The 17,694-nt window shown below is 37.3% G+C and overlaps 1 protein-coding gene across 2 annotated transcripts in view; it reads right to left on the bottom strand.

Moving 5' to 3' along the window:
* Positions 1-2,888: 2,888 nt before the first annotated feature.
* The window catches only part of ARHGAP42 (Rho GTPase activating protein 42), a 312,973-nt gene continuing 298,167 nt past the window's right edge, over positions 2,889-17,694 (bottom strand). For both annotated transcript variants that reach the window (XM_027040080.2, XM_053203842.1), the window contains exons 23-24: positions 4,369-4,448; positions 2,889-3,940 (exon numbers count right to left, since the gene is read on the bottom strand). In XM_027040080.2, the coding sequence (XP_026895881.1) occupies positions 3,852-3,940; positions 4,369-4,448 (169 nt within the window). In that variant the 3' untranslated portion in view covers positions 2,889-3,851. The remainder of the gene's footprint in view (positions 3,941-4,368; positions 4,449-17,694) is intronic.

The raw sequence follows: 17,694 nt of genomic DNA, 5'->3' as shown, positions 1-17,694 counted from the left end.
TATTCAAAAAGGTTCATTTGTAAAAATTGTTTTGACTTTGGAAGGTAACCAAAAAAGATAGGAAGCAAAAGTAAACATCAATTTACTATTCCCACCCTAAGTGGGAAAACTTTAGTCAAGTGCAAAATAACTTCTGGATAATAGTAAAGTCTCTGTTTTCTTCTTTAACAGGGAAATATGATTTTGGGGTCCTACTTAATGATTAGGTTATTGAGTTAACCTGTTATTAGGTCATAGTAACAGCTGCAAATTAAAAAGTTATTATAAAAACAAAGAACAAAATCTGACCCTAACCAGTCTGCCTCTAGCTTGTGAGTCAGTTAAGTGTAATTCAAGTTGGGGCTCTAAATGCTAATTTAAGCATCCTAAATACATATTGAGGGGTATACTACAAACACAGTTGTCTGAGAGAAGGCTCTGAGGGACTCTTCTACACCAGCATCCATATGAATGCTACCCTTTTTGTTTCAGAAACAGATGCAGACCTGAAGAATGAGGCTGGGAGTAACAAGGTGATTGAGGTTATTGTCAAAGGATTACAGGGCCAGATTTTTTTCCTTACAACTTAGTGGATTTTTTTTTTTTTTTGGTTCAACCTAGTTGATTTTTAAAAGGAGTACCACAATATGTAAAACCAATTATCATAGAATAAGAATAAAAGTCATTATATATCTTTATTTTTCCTATTTGGAAACTTGGATAGTTTGAGACTATAAAGTACATTTTTTTTTTCTTCACCGTTCCTGAAAGAGCTAGCAAAGAAGCCATTGTTGAGAGACCTGGTTACACTCATTCACATTACAAAGTACAGAGAGTCAACACAACTACCAAAGCCACTCAAATCAAACAAGAAGAAATGGCACTTCCTCATACTTCATGGACTTCACAGGAATACAAAGATTATTTTACTTTTCACACATTTACACATAACACAAGAAAAACCTTCAGTTAACTGACTAGTGTCTATAAATGTGGTAGGAGTTATGGCATAACAAAAGAGTCACCTGTTAAATACATAAATGTTTTGTACTCGAGGATATTTTTACATAGTACACAAGATGATTGACATAGACTTATCAACTCTTCCTCATACTGATTATACTGTAAGCAGTGTTTAGGATGTGCACATTGTTGTGTTTTGGAGATGTAGAGGTGGCAATTCTAACCTATCTTCACATTATCCCTAAAATACTAAGGTTTCATCATTGAACTGTGGTTAAATTTTTAAGTGTGATTGTCTTCCAATGACTGTCATTACCTTCTTGTTGTAATTAATATTCCATGTAATTTAGAGCACATGTCTTGATTTTCTCAATGCTCATGAATACCTTATCTGTGGGAAACTTATTTCTAAGGAAAAGCAGTATATGGCCATGACTTGCTTAACACATGTAATCAATATGAAGAAAAAAGGACCATCGCCATAAATCTGTAAGATTAAAACTTCAAAAAAAGGTACAATTTGAACAAGCACTTACACTTTTGTTTCAAAAAAGAGACCACAGTAAGTAATGCCACAATAAATGTATAGTAATGCCTTAGTATATAATAAAGGAGAGTTGGGCTTCATTCATGTCCTATACAACAAAATCTTTAATTCCTCACTAATCGTCAGTGGAATTAGCTCACAGACAACTCAGAGGAAAGAACACTCTGGTCTGTGTTAAAATAAAATGAACGTTGAGATTTCTCTATGTTGCAGCAAATGAAGTGGAATTCTGAATCTTTCTTTGGAGTCAAGTTGATCTTTGCAAGGTAATCAATTTGCCATTAAGACATTCTAATCTAGTAGGATGTCAGATGATGGCAAAGGCATTTAAACTGAGGGTGTCATATAAACATAGGGACTGGAATATTGGAGAGATTGCCTTCTGTTCCAGCAGAAGGTAGTCAGGCTATCAGCAATGTTATTACTACTAGGAAAAGGCCACCAAGGATCTAGAGACCAAAAAGCTCTAGCAACACCTGATCATAAGTATACAAAGATCAAAAGCAGAAGGTAAAAAATAAACATTTATCAGATTTTTTCATTATATTACTAATTTTTATAATATTAAATATTTTTCATCCCTTTATTCAATGTACTGGTATTTATTTCTGATTTTGACTCTGTCTGCAAAAAGAGCTTTATGCAGTCAATACCTGAGTGTCTGTACATGGAGAAATCTGAAGTAACAAGTAAAATATCATGTCCCAGTGGACCAGTGCTGTGGCCATCAATGGCAAGTAACCAGCTTTTTGGAATCTTAAGAGGAGAGGCTCTTTGCCACATGCAGATATTTATAGAGATAATATATTAGAATAATTGAAATAGAAATAATGGTTGATGCACGACCAGATGTTGATGATCTATTTAAATGAGTAGTGAATATCTATTTCTACACTCTATAAATTCAGTGAAATTCCTAATAAAAGCTATAAATTGAAAGGCATGAAATAAAGTCAGGTACAGATTTTATTCCTGCTAAAGATGATTAAACAATTTTAAATTCTGAGGCTAAAGATTATTTAAGAATCCTGTACCTTTATGTTTGGTTTTTATTGCAACTAAGTATAGAATTTAAAAGAATTTAAGCATACTTGTACCTTTAAAAAAATCTTTATCATCTGTGCAAGAATTTCTCAAAAGCCAATATTAGATATCAATAAAATACATTGACACTTTATAGTCTTACAAGTAGAATTTAGGCTGCTGCCTTAAAAATCCACTTTTTACATTGTTTTCATTTTATTATATTTTTTGATGCCACTGTAATGCCACTATCAGATGATATGTGCATATGACTTATCAGTATTTATATGTTAATGTGGTAAAATTTCATTAAATCCCAAAGTTATAAAGATAGTTTTATACCTCCTCTAAACCAGGCATCAGCAAACTATTACCCATGAGTCAAATCTGGCCCGCCACTAGTTTTACATGGCCCAACAGCTAAAATATTTCTATTTTTCAATGGATTTTAAGAATGAGAATTTCGAAAATTTTCAAACTGTAGAGTCCATAAATAAAGTTGTATTGGCACTAAGCCTTATTCATTTGCTTATTCATTATCTATGAGTGCTTTCTGCTACAATGGCAGTTGAGTACTGTAGTAAAGACCTTTAGGGTATACAAAACCCCCAAATATTTACTATCAGGTCTTGACAATAGTTTGCTAATCCCCACTCTATACCCATAGAAGGCATCTGGAATGCTGAATGGAGTGTTTATATTAAATCAGTGTATGACTTAACTTGGTTTCACTTATAGACATCATTTACATTATTCCTTTTGAATATCATCATCTACTTGGTAAACAAATAAAAATAAACTTAATGTTAAAAACAACAACAACAACTTATCTCCTTGAAATGTTTAGGACCAGCAAAACAATGACATAGAAAAGAAAGAAATTCGTAAGAAAAAATAATGAATGAACAATTTAAATTACATTTTAAGTAATGATTTCAAGGTTCCTCAGAGAATTCCAGACAGTAAAGGACTTATCTGAAAATCCTTACAGCAAATTTCTAGTTTCCAAATTTCTGGGATATAGTACTTAACACAGTATTCTACAATTGTTATGGAAAAGACAATGTGCAGAGTTAGTTATCAAAAACAAGGGTGGGGGCAAGATTTTAAAATAAGAAACCAGTCAAGAAGTAAAAATTAAAAGAATGGCATGGCTAACAATTTATGCATTTTTTTTCTTTTTCATTTATAGGGAGCTACATGGTCTGCTGGTGTAGAACTTGATAGAAATTTACGTTTCATTTAGTGGGCTGATTCCCATATCTGTGTCAGATAAAATCATAGCACTTATTATTGTTACCATGGATACCATGAAGATACTGCCATCCACTAAACAGTATTAGAGGAAGACAACATAATTTTCTGGAACTAGTCCTGTTTTGCCTTCGTAAGTTGCCTTCAACCATCCTGGTTCCACTGATGGGTATACTGGCAAAAATGAAAAAAAAAGTCATTCAATCAGCATTAGCTTCAAATAATTATATACACAAATGGGTAAAAATGCACATCAGATTGCATAAATATACTCAAGTTGTCAAAACAATGTCAAAGCACCTTTAAGACTGGAAATGTCCTCTGCATTCATGTAACCAATCTCTCTTCCTTCCCAATCCCTCCCATCCTTCCATCTCTCCTATCTCCCCCCATTCCTTCTTCCTTCTCTCTCCCTCTCTTTCATATATAGGAGGAAACTGGGCTCCAGAGAAATATAGTGTATTAACTTGTACAGGTTATGAGAGGCAGGGGCTAGAGCAGATTCTGAGTCTCCTGGCTTCTACTTCAGCTTCTTCTCCCATTACTACTCCTTCATCATCCCCATGATAATAAACTTAAGCAAAGGGAATGGGTATACTTACCATTAGAAAATATTGCCCCCTGTGGGAAAGAAAGTTCATGGCTGTGCTCTGCTTTACAAGAGTACATGGCTTTGGCTTGGCTGAAAGAGCAAAAAGTAATTTATAAAATACACAGCTCTCAACAAAAATACATTTATACTTCAAATCATTTGTAAAAAATAATATTAGTTTTTAGTTGTAATTGGAGTATAATATACATCAAGTACACATGTAAGTATACCTAAGAGCATCTTTCACAAAGCAAAAACACTCACATCATACCAAAAACCCTTCTTGTGTTTCTAGGAAATGTCTCCAAGGGTAACCAACCTGGCTTCTAACAGCACAAGCTGGTTTTAAAGAACACTATTATTATATAATTGTTAGTATGCTGGCAAACAGACCATTTTTACACCTATATAGAGGTTCATAGGTACCCTATAGCTTTTTTCCTACTTTCTATCAGAGGTGAGACCCAAAAATTAAAAGGCCTACAGGATATGGTAAATAAATTAAGTGTACATGAGATAGGAAAAAGAATAGAATAAATTGATGATAAATGGCAACCAACAATAGCCTCATTGTCAGGAAAACAATGAGGATAGATGGAGGCTTTGCAAACCAGAGCCTATACCCATCTCCTAAAGTGGGAAGCCAATATTCAGCTCCCAACATCTGCTGCCATATGAGAATTCAGACTCAATGTAGCCAGATACTCTAGTTTCTTAAGAGAAAACAGAATTTCAGAATTTTATATGTGATATATTTAAAAATATTTGAGCCAACACTAAAAAGCCATCATCTGAGGCTGCTTATCAAATCACTAGTCAAGTCACCTTCATTCGACAACATCCAATTACCTTCATATGATGTGCAAGTTATGCTGATTTCACCTACTTCTCACCATCTCTATGACAACCAGAGCCCAAGCCAAAATCATTTCTGGTGTGGCTCACAGAATGGCTTCCTACCTTTCTAAATCCTCTAGGCCTCTTGTTTTGTCTACTTAAAATCCATTCTATACAGAGCAGCCAGTTTGAAAAAGGTTCTGATGATCGTGTGACGACCACATTATTTCCCTCAAAACAACCCTTCAACTGGTTTCCAACTCTAGCTTCCATACTGTGCACAATCAGGTACCTGTTAGTATCTCCTGCTTCTTCTGTACCTACCTGCTCATCTACTATACTCCATTCACACTGGCCTGCTTTTACCTCCTCAAACATGCCAAAGTCATTCTCACCCCAGGGCTTTGCCCTGACATGTTTTCCCCTTGATCTAAACATGGTTGTCCACTTCTAGTTCATCTTAAATTTCCTACGTTTTGCTAAAAGTTAGGTCTTCCTGACCACACACTCTAAAACAGCTGCCCAGGCAACTATCATATTCTCCTGTTTTAAGTTTGCATGGCATTAGTATCTGGTATTCTGTTGTTACTGCTGGTATTTCTATAACCTTCTTCAATTAGAATGCAACTCCCATGAATGAGGCCTGATGCTTAGTAACTCAATAAATATTTGCTGAATCAATGAATGGAAAAAAAAGTTAAGAAGCTCTGGGCTCTGTTTCATACACAGTGAGTCCTTTTAAATATTGAAGGCACCCTGTCTTTCCTCCCTGAGGGCCCAGTACTTTATCTACAAAGAAGCATCAGCAGTGTTTGCTATCTACAGCTCTCTCAAAGAGCAGTATATATTATTATTTCACTTCCCTGTTGGAGCTAGATAATGGGTCTTATTCCCTACACTTCCAGAATGAGGCTAGGTCATTTAAACTGGGTTTCCAAAAAGTTATCTGAAAATTAGAAAGCTTATAGAGAATAAAGATGGTCCTACCCTCAGAATCTATTTCATGAGGTTTAAGTCTCAGGTTGTACTTTCAGAAAGTCTGCTAGGATAGCCTAGGAGAGCCTACAGCAGGCAGATTTAGGAATGACTACTAGCCCACACAGAACACTTCTCAGGGCTGCATCATGCAAGGAAGAATTGAGGAAGTACAGGGCTCTACACTAAAGAAGAATCATATGTACGTGTGTGTATGTACATGCAGGCACATGAATGTATGTGCTGGCTGACATGGGTGTGGGGGGGGGTGGGGGAAGAGGATACTACCAAGTTATGAAGACTTGTAAGAATCAGACCATGATAATCCTAAATAAAAAAATACATTAGTTTTTCCTATAAATCTTCTAGTCAATTATAATCATTTGATCTAATTTGGTATGATTTGATCTAATATGATGTGATAGCTGACATAATTGAGAGTCCCAGAACCATTTCTCTAAAAACATGTTTTTCAAAAAAACCAAATTTTCTAACGGCAACAATTTTCTCTAATATTAAGTCCTACTGCTTTGAATCATTAATCTAAGAGATGCATAAGGAAATAATTTCCAGTTATAGAAATGATTAAGATATAATAATCCTGGGGTGCCTGTATTGCTTAGCCGGTTAAGCCTCCAAGTCTTGATTTTGGCTCAGGTCATGATATCATGATTCATGAGTTCGATTTCTGCATCGAGTTCTGTGCTAACAGTGTAGAGCCTGCTTGAGATTCTCTCTCCCTATCTCTCTCTACCCCTCCCCTTACTCTCACTCTCTCAAAATAAATAAATAAACTTAAAAAAAAAGATATAATAATCATTGCAATGATATAGTTTTTGAAATTATATACTGAATACAACCAAACTATTTTTGTAAATATTTCAGATATGAATGTTCTCTCTATAGTGTTTTATGGGATTGGGTAGCAAGGGGGAGGCATGTAGAATAATTATATCACGAAATAAAGATATTGTTGTATGTGTCAAAAATACACAGCACAAAATAATATCTGTCCTGACTTTTCAATCATCTGTGCATATGACTAGACAGGTATAATTTTCTTCTGCTGAGATCTGTAACTACAGGTGTTAACTCAGCAGAAAGCTTTGATGATTTAATGTAGATGTCTGTGACTGTGAAGTTTTCTCTTCAGGTGCTAATGCTTCCTCTTTTACTGCCTTGGTATATTGAAGAAGATGTGAAAATAATACTGTCACCTATTAGGTCTTTCTTAAGAAGATCCTAATATTCTTTGAAAAGGATTCTGAAAATCTTGCTTCTTATTGCATGGGAGAGTAAGGTAATGACACTCAGCATGCTGAAAGCTATTTCTTCCCTTATCATCCAGAGAATGATCTGTTCATGAGATTCATTCCTAATTCTATACACTATTACTAATTAGTAAACTTACAGAGCTTTGATAAGTGTGCAAAATTCACAATGCTTATCTTAATCATAAGCTATGATTGACCAAAATTGATACAATATTTTCTGGAGGGTCACTTAATGATACACACACACACACACACACACACACACACACGTACATTTTTTGTATGAAGGAAGGAGGAATGAACCTAGATATAGTTAAAAAGATGCCAATGTAGTAGTAACATATAGAAAAGCTAAAAACAAAAAAAATCAAAACCTAAGTCTTCACCAGAAGATTTAAAAACACCAACCCAAATAAAGCATCAGGCAGCTAATTTAAATAATAATGTAGAACACATGGCATAAAACAATATTAGCCTGTAAGGCAATTATTTTATAAAAAAATATGTCCTTGCAAGGCCCCTAAATTGCCCATGACTATTTACAATAAATACTACATTTGCTTCTGGGCCACTGGTTGGAGATTTTTTAAAATTAGTCACATGTTCCTTTTTTACGCTTTTGTCAACAAATACTGGCTGTTTCTGGCTTAGATATCTGAGTGAATACTGAATGCCTCAATGCTAAAGAACTCCCATGGACGCTTGTAAAGCTGCTTATGTAAAAGGCACGTGCATTGCAACTCCATTGAAAATGAAGTGAAAAAGTGAGTAACAAAGTCTTTTTAAGTTAAAAATGTATTATTTTATTCATTTACCCAACAACTTTGTTGAGCATCTTTTCTCTGTTGGGTACTATGTTGGAGCAATACAGTGAGCACCACCTGCATAATTCCTTTTCTGTGTTTATCACAGAGGAGTGGTTCACAAAGTATAGTCAAGGGGAACCTGGATGGATGGGTAGGTAGGGCCCTGAGAGGACATTGCTCTGAGAGCAAATGAAGTATATACGAGAATCCATTTATGTTCTAGTATGCCATGTTTTAAAGAGGTCTCAAAAATGTTAAATAAAGTAGCTCTTTGTTTTAAAAAATATTTTCATAAAATTTATTTATATTCATATGTAATGGCCTTTTAAAAAATCTTTGTTATTGTATTAATGGTGCTTTGATGGGATTAAGGAAGAGAGGTGTCAGTTCCTGAGCTCTCACATCATTAAGGAATGGAAGCTGACTGCAGCACGTTCAGTATATGGCAACAACAGAGGAGGAGTGGGCTTCCATGCGGTCTGGGTTAGTGTTGGATGTGAAACAATTTCTGTTGTTTTCAAAACACATTAAAAATATGGCCTTTGGAAGAGGAAAGTGGTGGGGAGGTTAGACCCTATTGTGATCTAGGGGTAGGCACAAAAACTCTCTGCCTAGGTTTTATAGAAAAGGGTGACCCCCAAATGTTGTAGGACTTGTGATCATCAGGTGACTTAGGTGACAGGAGTTTGGATTTTGAAAGGAAACAGGCATTTTGCTTGGTTCATCTTCTATATGTAGAAATGAAGTCCAAGAGAGATTAAAGTTACAGCAGAGTCAGGCTAGAAACTACATCTCCTGATTGCTGGTCTAGAACATTTGTGGTGACTATCTGAATGTCATCTGTGAAGTCTCTTAATATCAGTGAAAAAAAAAATCATATCTATTATTGATAATTGCTGACAGTAAATAAGAGTAAATAATCACAATTCTGTCCTCCAACAACAAAGCATGTTACTGTTACACCTCTTTAGTTGCATTAACTTATTCATATTTTTACTAAATTCATAAATATTTTTAAATTGCTCAGTTTAAATTTCTAGTAAATATAAATAGATATAATCCACATAAACAAAAGCTCTTTGGAGGTTCTCAATGTTTTCTTTTTCTTTAGTGTATAAAGGTGTTCTGAGACCAAAAATTTCAAGAACCATGGTCATAGATGAGATTAGGTGGTTGTGAACCAAAATGTTAACTGAGGTTGTCTTCAGGTGGTGAGATAAGAGGTGGCTTTCCTTTACTTTTTAAAAATTTATTAGTACTACCCACATTCTCTAAGAGAAAAAAAAATGTTATTCTTAAAAATAATGCATTCTTTTGTGTTTCTTAATGTAGCACAATGTTATGTGTATCTTACATGTGTACTGTGCTCTAAATCAATGACAGCCTTCTTAAATCTCAAACTCACTGGATGAGAAGACTTTGTTGAGTTTTGCTTTGGTGCTTTGCAATTGTAAACAAAACATTGGTTTTATTTTTTTCAACACTGCTTTTAAATTATGACAATAGAAATATGTGATTGCTTATAATGAGCCAGGCACTCTCAATTTTCCTAATTCTCAACCATATAATTCTCAATTCAACCTTCAGAAGATATTTGTATAGCTTGCGTAAATTATGTTAAAGTGGATCTTCCCCTCTGCCCAAATTTAACTGACATTTAGGTGAAGGCTTTAAAAGTACCATTTTCCACATATTTTATAATGGTAAAACAGAGCCTAGTGACATTTGGCTTTTGAAGGCATTGTATATAACCAATGTCTACTTAAGGATGTGCTAGGCACTAAGACATTTTTCTCTGTTCAAATGACTCTCAAAAACAGTATTTTTTGGTACATAAAAACCATTTGGGGATGTTGTCAAAAATTCATATTCTCCAGGCTTCAGTCTCAGATATTCTGGTTTACAGAGTCTGCAGCAACTCAGGAATCTTCATATTAACAAATCTTATAGGTCAAGCTCCTTGCAGAGTGACCCCTCCCACTCCACTGAACCTGATTTCTTCAAGATTTCCAGTGATGCCTTAGAGATTAAAACCAGTGTCCTCCTCTAATGATCTCCTTGACACTTTTGCTTCTACCATATTGACCATTACTTCTCTTTATCATTTCTTCACACTCACATGCTTGACCCTTAAATAAAACCATTCACCAAAGACCAATGCTCAGATATTTTTCCTTTTTCACTCAATAAGCTCCATCATTGAGTACCCTCAGCTTTATTTATGCAGTATAACTGCTGTATGGAAGTTTCTCAAATGGCATCAAACACCATGCCCTCCCCTGGTTCCAGTTGCACATTTCTAACTGCCTGTCAATGTTCCTCAGGCTCCTTGAACATTATGGTCAACATTTCCTTTCCTCTCCTATATACTCACAAGCTAAGATCAGAAGCTAAATTTCCATTCTTTTTGACAGTCAGTCTCAAAGACTTGGAATTTTCTTTACCTATCTTTCATTCCCAAAATATCCAAGCAGTTGCCCAATCCTGGTCTGATCCATAAAATTCTCCTTATGGTTTTCCATGCTTTTGTTACTGCCCTAATTAAGGCCCTTTAAACCTCACAAATTCCATCCTAGATGGCCAACTGTTCTCTCCCCTTCACAACCTCCTAGAAAAGCCACTTGAGTGATCTATTCAAGTGCACCCATGATTAGATCACCCCTTTGTTCAATGACTCAGTCTACAGTAACTCCCAGAAGTGTTACTTTCCTGTTGTTCAAAGCCATCCACTGAAATCTCCCATTAGGTCTCTTTCCCAAACATGGCTAGTTGTCCTACTGCCTACTACTGGTTCTATCATTCTTCAAGGTCCAATTCAAGGATAACCCTGAGCTCCCTAGAAAGAAAGCAAAATAGACTTTGTAGGAGGTTACTATGGGAAATGCCCTCAATTTCTATCTGTTTTTCACTTGTATTTAATGGTATAAAATAGTATCAGGTGATTGCCAATGGTTAGTGATTTAGTAACATTAATATATTAGAGGCTTCAATATCTTAAGCAAGCACTTTAAATAACAATAATAATAGTTACCATCATAGACCATCTACAGAGAACTTAGCAAGTACTGCAAATAAATTGTAGTGTACATTTATAAGAATTTGTCAAGGGAAGAATTATGATCTTCATTTTATAGAAAAAGAAAATATTTTTCGAAGATGGCAGCGTAGGAGGACACTGGGCTCACCGCGCGACCTGCTGATCACTTAGATTCCACCTACACCTGCCTAAATAACCCAGAAAACTGCCAGAAGACTAGCAGAATGGAGTCTCTGGAGCTAAGCGCAGATGAGAGGCCCACGGAAGAAGGTAGGAAGGGCGGAGAGGCGGTGCGCACTGCACGGACTGGCGCGAGGGAGCCGGGGTGGAGGGGCAGCCGCCGGCCAAGCAGAGCCCCTGAGTCTGGCTGGCAAAAGCGGAGGGGTCGGACGGAGTGTGTTCCGACAGCAAGCGGGACTTGAAATCTGGAACGTTATAAGCTAACAGCTCTGCTTGGAGAACGGGAGGGCTGGAGGACAACGGAGGGAGAGTTGTTGAGCCCCAGACGACAGAGCTCACCTTGGTGGGGAACAAAGGTGCTCGCCAGCGCCATCTCCCTCGCTCATCCCCCAGCCAAAATCCCAAAGGGAAACTTGCTAGCACCGCACAAACACCCAACGCTGTGCTTCTGCGGAGCCATCCCTCCAGCGGGTCTGACTCCCTCCCTGTGCCCAGGGTCCCTCCCGAAGCGGATCTCCGAAGGAAAAGAGAGCTGAGCCTGCCCCTCCTGCCCCTGTGCACCTTGCCGATACACCCCAGTTAATATGCCAGATCCCCAGCACCACAAGCCTGGCAGTGTGCAAGTAGCCCAGACAGGCCACGCCACCCCACAGTGAATCCCGCCCCTAGGAGAGGGGAAGAGAAGGTACACACCAGTCTGACTGTGGCCCCAGCATTGGGCTGGGGGCAGACATCAGGTCTGACTGCGGTCCCGCCCACCAACACAAGTTATGCAAGACAGCACAAGGGAAGTGCCCCGCAGTCCCGAACCACTCCAGGGACTATCCAAAATGACCAAACAGAAGGATTCCCCTCAGAAAAACATCCAGGAAATAACAACAGCTAACGAACTGATCAAAAAGGATTTAAACAACATAACAGAAAGTGAATTTAGAATAAGTGTCAAAAAATTAATCGCTGGGCTTGAAAACAGTATAAAGGACAGCAGAGAATCTCTTGCTACAGAGATCAAGGGATTAAGGAATAGCCAGGAGGAGCTAAAAAATGCTATCAACGAACTGCAAAACAAAATGGAGACAACTATGGCTCGGATTGAAGAGGCAGAGGAGAGAATAGGTGAACTAGAAGATAAAATGATGGAAAAAGAAGAAGCTGAGAAAAAGAGAGATAAAAAAATCCAGGAGTATGAGGGGAAAATTAGAGAACTAAGCGATGCACTAAAGAGAAATAATACACACATAATTGGTATTCCAGAGGAGGAAGAGAGAGGCAAAGGTGCTGAAGGTGTACTTGAAGAAATAATAGCTGAGAACTTCCCAGATCTGGGGAAGGAAAAAGGCATTGAAATCCAAGAGACACAGAGAACTCCCTTCAGACGTAACTTGAATCGAACTTCTGCACGACATAGTGAAACTGGCAAAATACAAGGATAAAGAGAAAATTCTGAAAGCAGCTAGGGATAAACGTGCTCTAACATATAAAGGGAGACCTATAAGACTCGTGACTGATTTCTCTACTGAAACTTGGCAGCCCAGAAAGGAATGGCAGGAGATCTTCAATGCGATGAACAGAAAAAATATGCAGCCGAGAATCCTTTATCCAGCAAGTCTGTCATTTAGAATAGAAGGAGAGATAAAGGTCTTCCCAAACAAACAAAAACTGAAGGAATTCGTCACCACTAAACCAGCCCTACAAGAGATCCTAAGGGGGATCCTGTAAGACAAAGTACCAGAAACATCACTACAAGCATGAAACCTATAGACATCACAATGACTCTAAACCCGTATCTTTCTATAATAACACTGAATGTAAATGGACTAAATGCGCCAACCAAAAGACATAGGGTATCAGAATGGATAAAAAAACAAGCCCCATCTATTTGCTGCCTACAAGAGACTCATTTTAGACCTGAGGACACCTTTAGATTGAGAGTGAAGGGATGGAGAACTATTTATCATGCCACTGAAAGTCAGAAGAAAGCTGGAGTAGCCATACTTATATCAGACAAACTAGACTATAAATTAAAGGCTATAACAAGAGATGAAGAAGGGCATTATATAATAGTCACAGGGTCTATCCATCAGGAAGAGCTAACAATTATAAATGTCTATGCACCGAATACAGTAGCCCCCAAATATATAAAACAATTACTCATAAACATAAGCTACCTTATTGATAAGAATGTGGTAATTGCAGGGGACTTTAACACTCCACTTACAGAAATGGATAGATCCTCTAGACATATGGTCAATAAAGAAACAAGGGCCCTGAATGATACATTGGATCAAATGGACTTGACAGATCTATTTAGACCTCTGCATCCCAAAGCAACAGAATATACTTTCTTCTCGAGTGCACATGACATTCTCCAAGATAGATCGCATACTGGGTCACAAAACAGCCCTTCATAAGTATATAAGAATTGAGATCATACCATGCATACTTTCAGACCACAATGCTATGAAGCTTGAAATCAACCACAGGAAAAAGTCTGGAAAACCTCCAAAAGCATGGTAGTTAAAGAACACCCTTCTAAAAAATGAATGGGTCAACCAGACAATTAGAGAAGAAATTAAAAAATATATGGAAACAAATGAAAATGAAAATACAACAAGCCAAACGCTTTGGGATGCAGCGAAGGCAGTCGTGAGAGGAAAATACACTGCAATCCAGGCCTATCTCAAGAAACAAGAAAAATCCCAAATACAAAATCTAACAGCACACCTAAAGGAAATAGAAGCAGAACAGCAAAGACAGCCTAAATCCAACAGAAGGAGGGAAATAATAAAGATCAGAGCAGAAATAAACAATATAGAATCTAAAAAAACTATAGAGCAGATCAACGAAACCAAGAGTTGGTTTTTTGAAAAAATAAACAAAATTGATAAACCTCTAGCCAGGCTCCTCAAAAAGAAAAGGGAGATGACCCAAACAGATAAAATCATGAATGAAAATGGAATTATGACAACCAATCCCTCAGAGATACAAGCAATTATCAGGGAATACTATGAAAAATTATATGCCAACAAACTGGACAACCTGGAAGAAATGGACACATTCCTAAACATCCACACGCTTCCAAAACTCAATCAGGAGGAAATAGAAAGCTTGAACAGACCCATAACCAGTGAAGAAATTGAATCTGTTATCAAAAATCTCCCAACAAATAAGAGTCCAGGACCAGATGGCTTCCCAGGGGAGTTCTACCAGACGTTTAAAGCAGAGATAATACCTATCCTTCTCAAGCTATTCCAAAAAATAGAAAGGGAAGAAAAACTTCCAGACTCATTCTATGAAGCCAGTATTACTTTGATTCCTAAACCAGACAGAGACCCAGTAAAAAAGAGAACTACAGGCCAATATCCCTGATGAATATGGATGCAAAAATTCTCAATAAGATACTAGCAAATCAAATTCAACAGCATATAAAAAGAATTATTCACCATGATCAAGTGGGATTCATTCCTGGGCTGCAGGGCTGGTTCAATATTTGCAAATGAATCAATGTGATACATCACATTAATAAAAGAAAAGATAAGAACCATATGATCCTGTCAATCGATGCAGAAACGGCATTTGACAAAATTCAGCAATCCTTCTTAATAAACACCCTCGAGAAAGTCGGGATAGAAGGAACATACTTCAACATCATAAAAGCCATTTATGAAAAGCCCACAGCTAATATCATCCTCCATGGGGAAAAACTGAGAGCTTTTCCCCTGAGATCAGGAATACGACAGGGATGTCCACTCTCACCACTGTTGTTTAACATAGTGTTGGAAGTGCTAGCATCAGCAATCAGACAACAAAAGGAAATCAAAGGCATCCAAATTGGCAAAGATGAAGTCAAGCTTTCACTTTTTGCAGATTACATGATATTATACATGGAAAATCTGACAGACTCCACCAGAAGTCTGCTAGAACTGATACATGAATTTAGCAAAGTTGCAGGATACAAAATCAATGTACAGAAATCAGTTGCATTCTTATACACTAATAATGAAGCAACAGAAAGACAAATAAAGAAACTGATCGCATTCACAATTGCACCAAAAGCATAAAATACCTAGGAATAAATCTAACCAAAGATGTACAAGATCTGTATGCTGAAAACTATAGAAAGCTTATGAAAGAAATTGAAGAAGATATAAAGAAATGGAAAAACATTCCTTGCTCATGGATTGGAAGAATAAATATTGTTAAAATGTCAATACTACCCAAAGCTATCTATACATTCAATGAATCCCAATCAAAATTGCACCAGCATTCTTCTCGAAGCTAGAACAAGCAATCCTAAAATTCATATGGAACCACAAAAGGCCCCGAACAGCCAAAGTAATTTTGAAGGAGACTGAAGCAGGAGGCATCACAATCCCAGACTTTAGCCTCTTCTACAAAGCTGTCATCATCAAGACAGCATGGTATTGGCACAAAAACAGACACATAGACCAATGGAATAGAATAGAAACCCCAGAACTAGACCCACAAACGTATGGCCAACTCATCTTTGACAAAGCAGGAAAGAATATCCAATGGAAAAAAGACAGTCTCTTTAACAAATGGTGCTGAGAGAACTGGACAGCAACATGCAGAAGATTGAAACTAGACCACTTTCTCACACCATTCACAAAAATAAACTCAAAATGGATAAAGGACCTGAATGTGAGACAGGAAACCAACAAAACCCTAGAGGAGAAAGCAGGAAAAGACCTCTCTGACCTCAGCCGTAGCAATCTCTTACTCGACACATCCCCAAAGGCAAGGGAATTAAAAGCAAAAATGAACTACTGGGATCTTATGAAGATAAAAAGCTTCTTCACAGCAAAGGAAACAACCAACAAAACTAAAAGGCAACCAACGGAATGGGAAAAGATATTTGCAAATGACATATCGGACAAAGGGCTAGTATCCAAAATCTATAAAGAGCTCACCAAACTCCACACCCAAAAAGCAAATAATCCAGTGAAGAAATGGGCAGAAAACATGAATAGACACTTCTCTAAAGAAGACATCCAGATGGCCAACAGGCACATGAAAAGATGCTCAACGTCACTCCTTACCAGGGAAATACAAATCAAAACCACACTCAGATATCACCTCACGCCAGTCACAGTGGCCAAAATGAACAAATCAGGAGACTATAGATGCTGGAGAGGATGTGGAGAAACGGGAACCCTCTCGCACTGTTGGTGGGAATGCAAATGGGTGCAGCCACTCTGGAAAACAGTGTGGAGGTTCCTCAAAAAATTAAAAATAGACCTACCCTATGACCCAGCAATAGCACTGCTAGGAATTTACCCAAGGGATACAGGAGTACTGATGCATAGGGACACTTGTACCCCAATGTTTATAGCAGCACTCTCAACAATAGCCAAATTATGGAAAGAGCCTAAATGTCCATCAACTGATGAATGGATGAAGAAATTGTGGTTTATATACACAATGGAATACTACGTGGCAATGAGAAAGAATGAAATATGGACCTTTGTAGCAACGTGGATGGAACTGGAGAGTGTGATGCTAAGTGAAATAAGCCATACAGAGAAAGACAGATACCATATGGTTTCACTCTTATGTGGGTCCTGAGATACTTAACAGAAACCCTGGCGGGAGGGGAAGGAAAAAAAAAAAAAAGAAGTTAGAGTGGAAGAGAGCCAAAGCATAAGAGACTCTTAAAAACTGAGAACAAAGTGAGGGTTAATGGGGGGTGGGAGGGAGGGGAGGGTGGGTGATGGGTATTGAGGATGGCACATTTTGGGATGAGCACTGGGCGTTGTATGGAAACCAATTTGACAATAAACTTCATATATTGAAAAAAAAAAGAAAATATTTTTCCTAAATATGTAACTCCAAGGTTACTGCAACTAGAAAGTGGTAGACCAAGAATTTAAACGTAGGTCTATCTGACCCTGATATTTGTTGTGTTCCACTGGGCCTGTCTTTTGGTGAAAAGCTATGACACCATCAACAAGTGCTGTGGAACTGTTGACAAATAATGACTCCAACCTTCAATGTATTGAGAAGCTCTAAGTTTATGCTGACAGCCTATTAGAAGTTGATTTAGAGTATAATATAAAAGCATATTAAAAATGCATAGGTTCATTGTTGACATCTCAGTATTTGACAGTATTCTGATTTACTTGATTAATAGCTTGTTTTCTTAAAGCTCTTAAAGGATTATCTCTTTGATTACATAACTTGAGCTCTTACAGGTTGCTTATAGCTTC

Source organism: Acinonyx jubatus, chromosome D1 (assembly GCF_027475565.1).
Source record: "Acinonyx jubatus isolate Ajub_Pintada_27869175 chromosome D1, VMU_Ajub_asm_v1.0, whole genome shotgun sequence".
In the NCBI taxonomy this organism is placed as follows: domain Eukaryota; kingdom Metazoa; phylum Chordata; class Mammalia; order Carnivora; family Felidae; genus Acinonyx; species Acinonyx jubatus.
The sequence above is the reverse complement of the archived record's forward strand: the minus strand, read 5'-3'. Positions and strand labels throughout refer to the sequence as shown.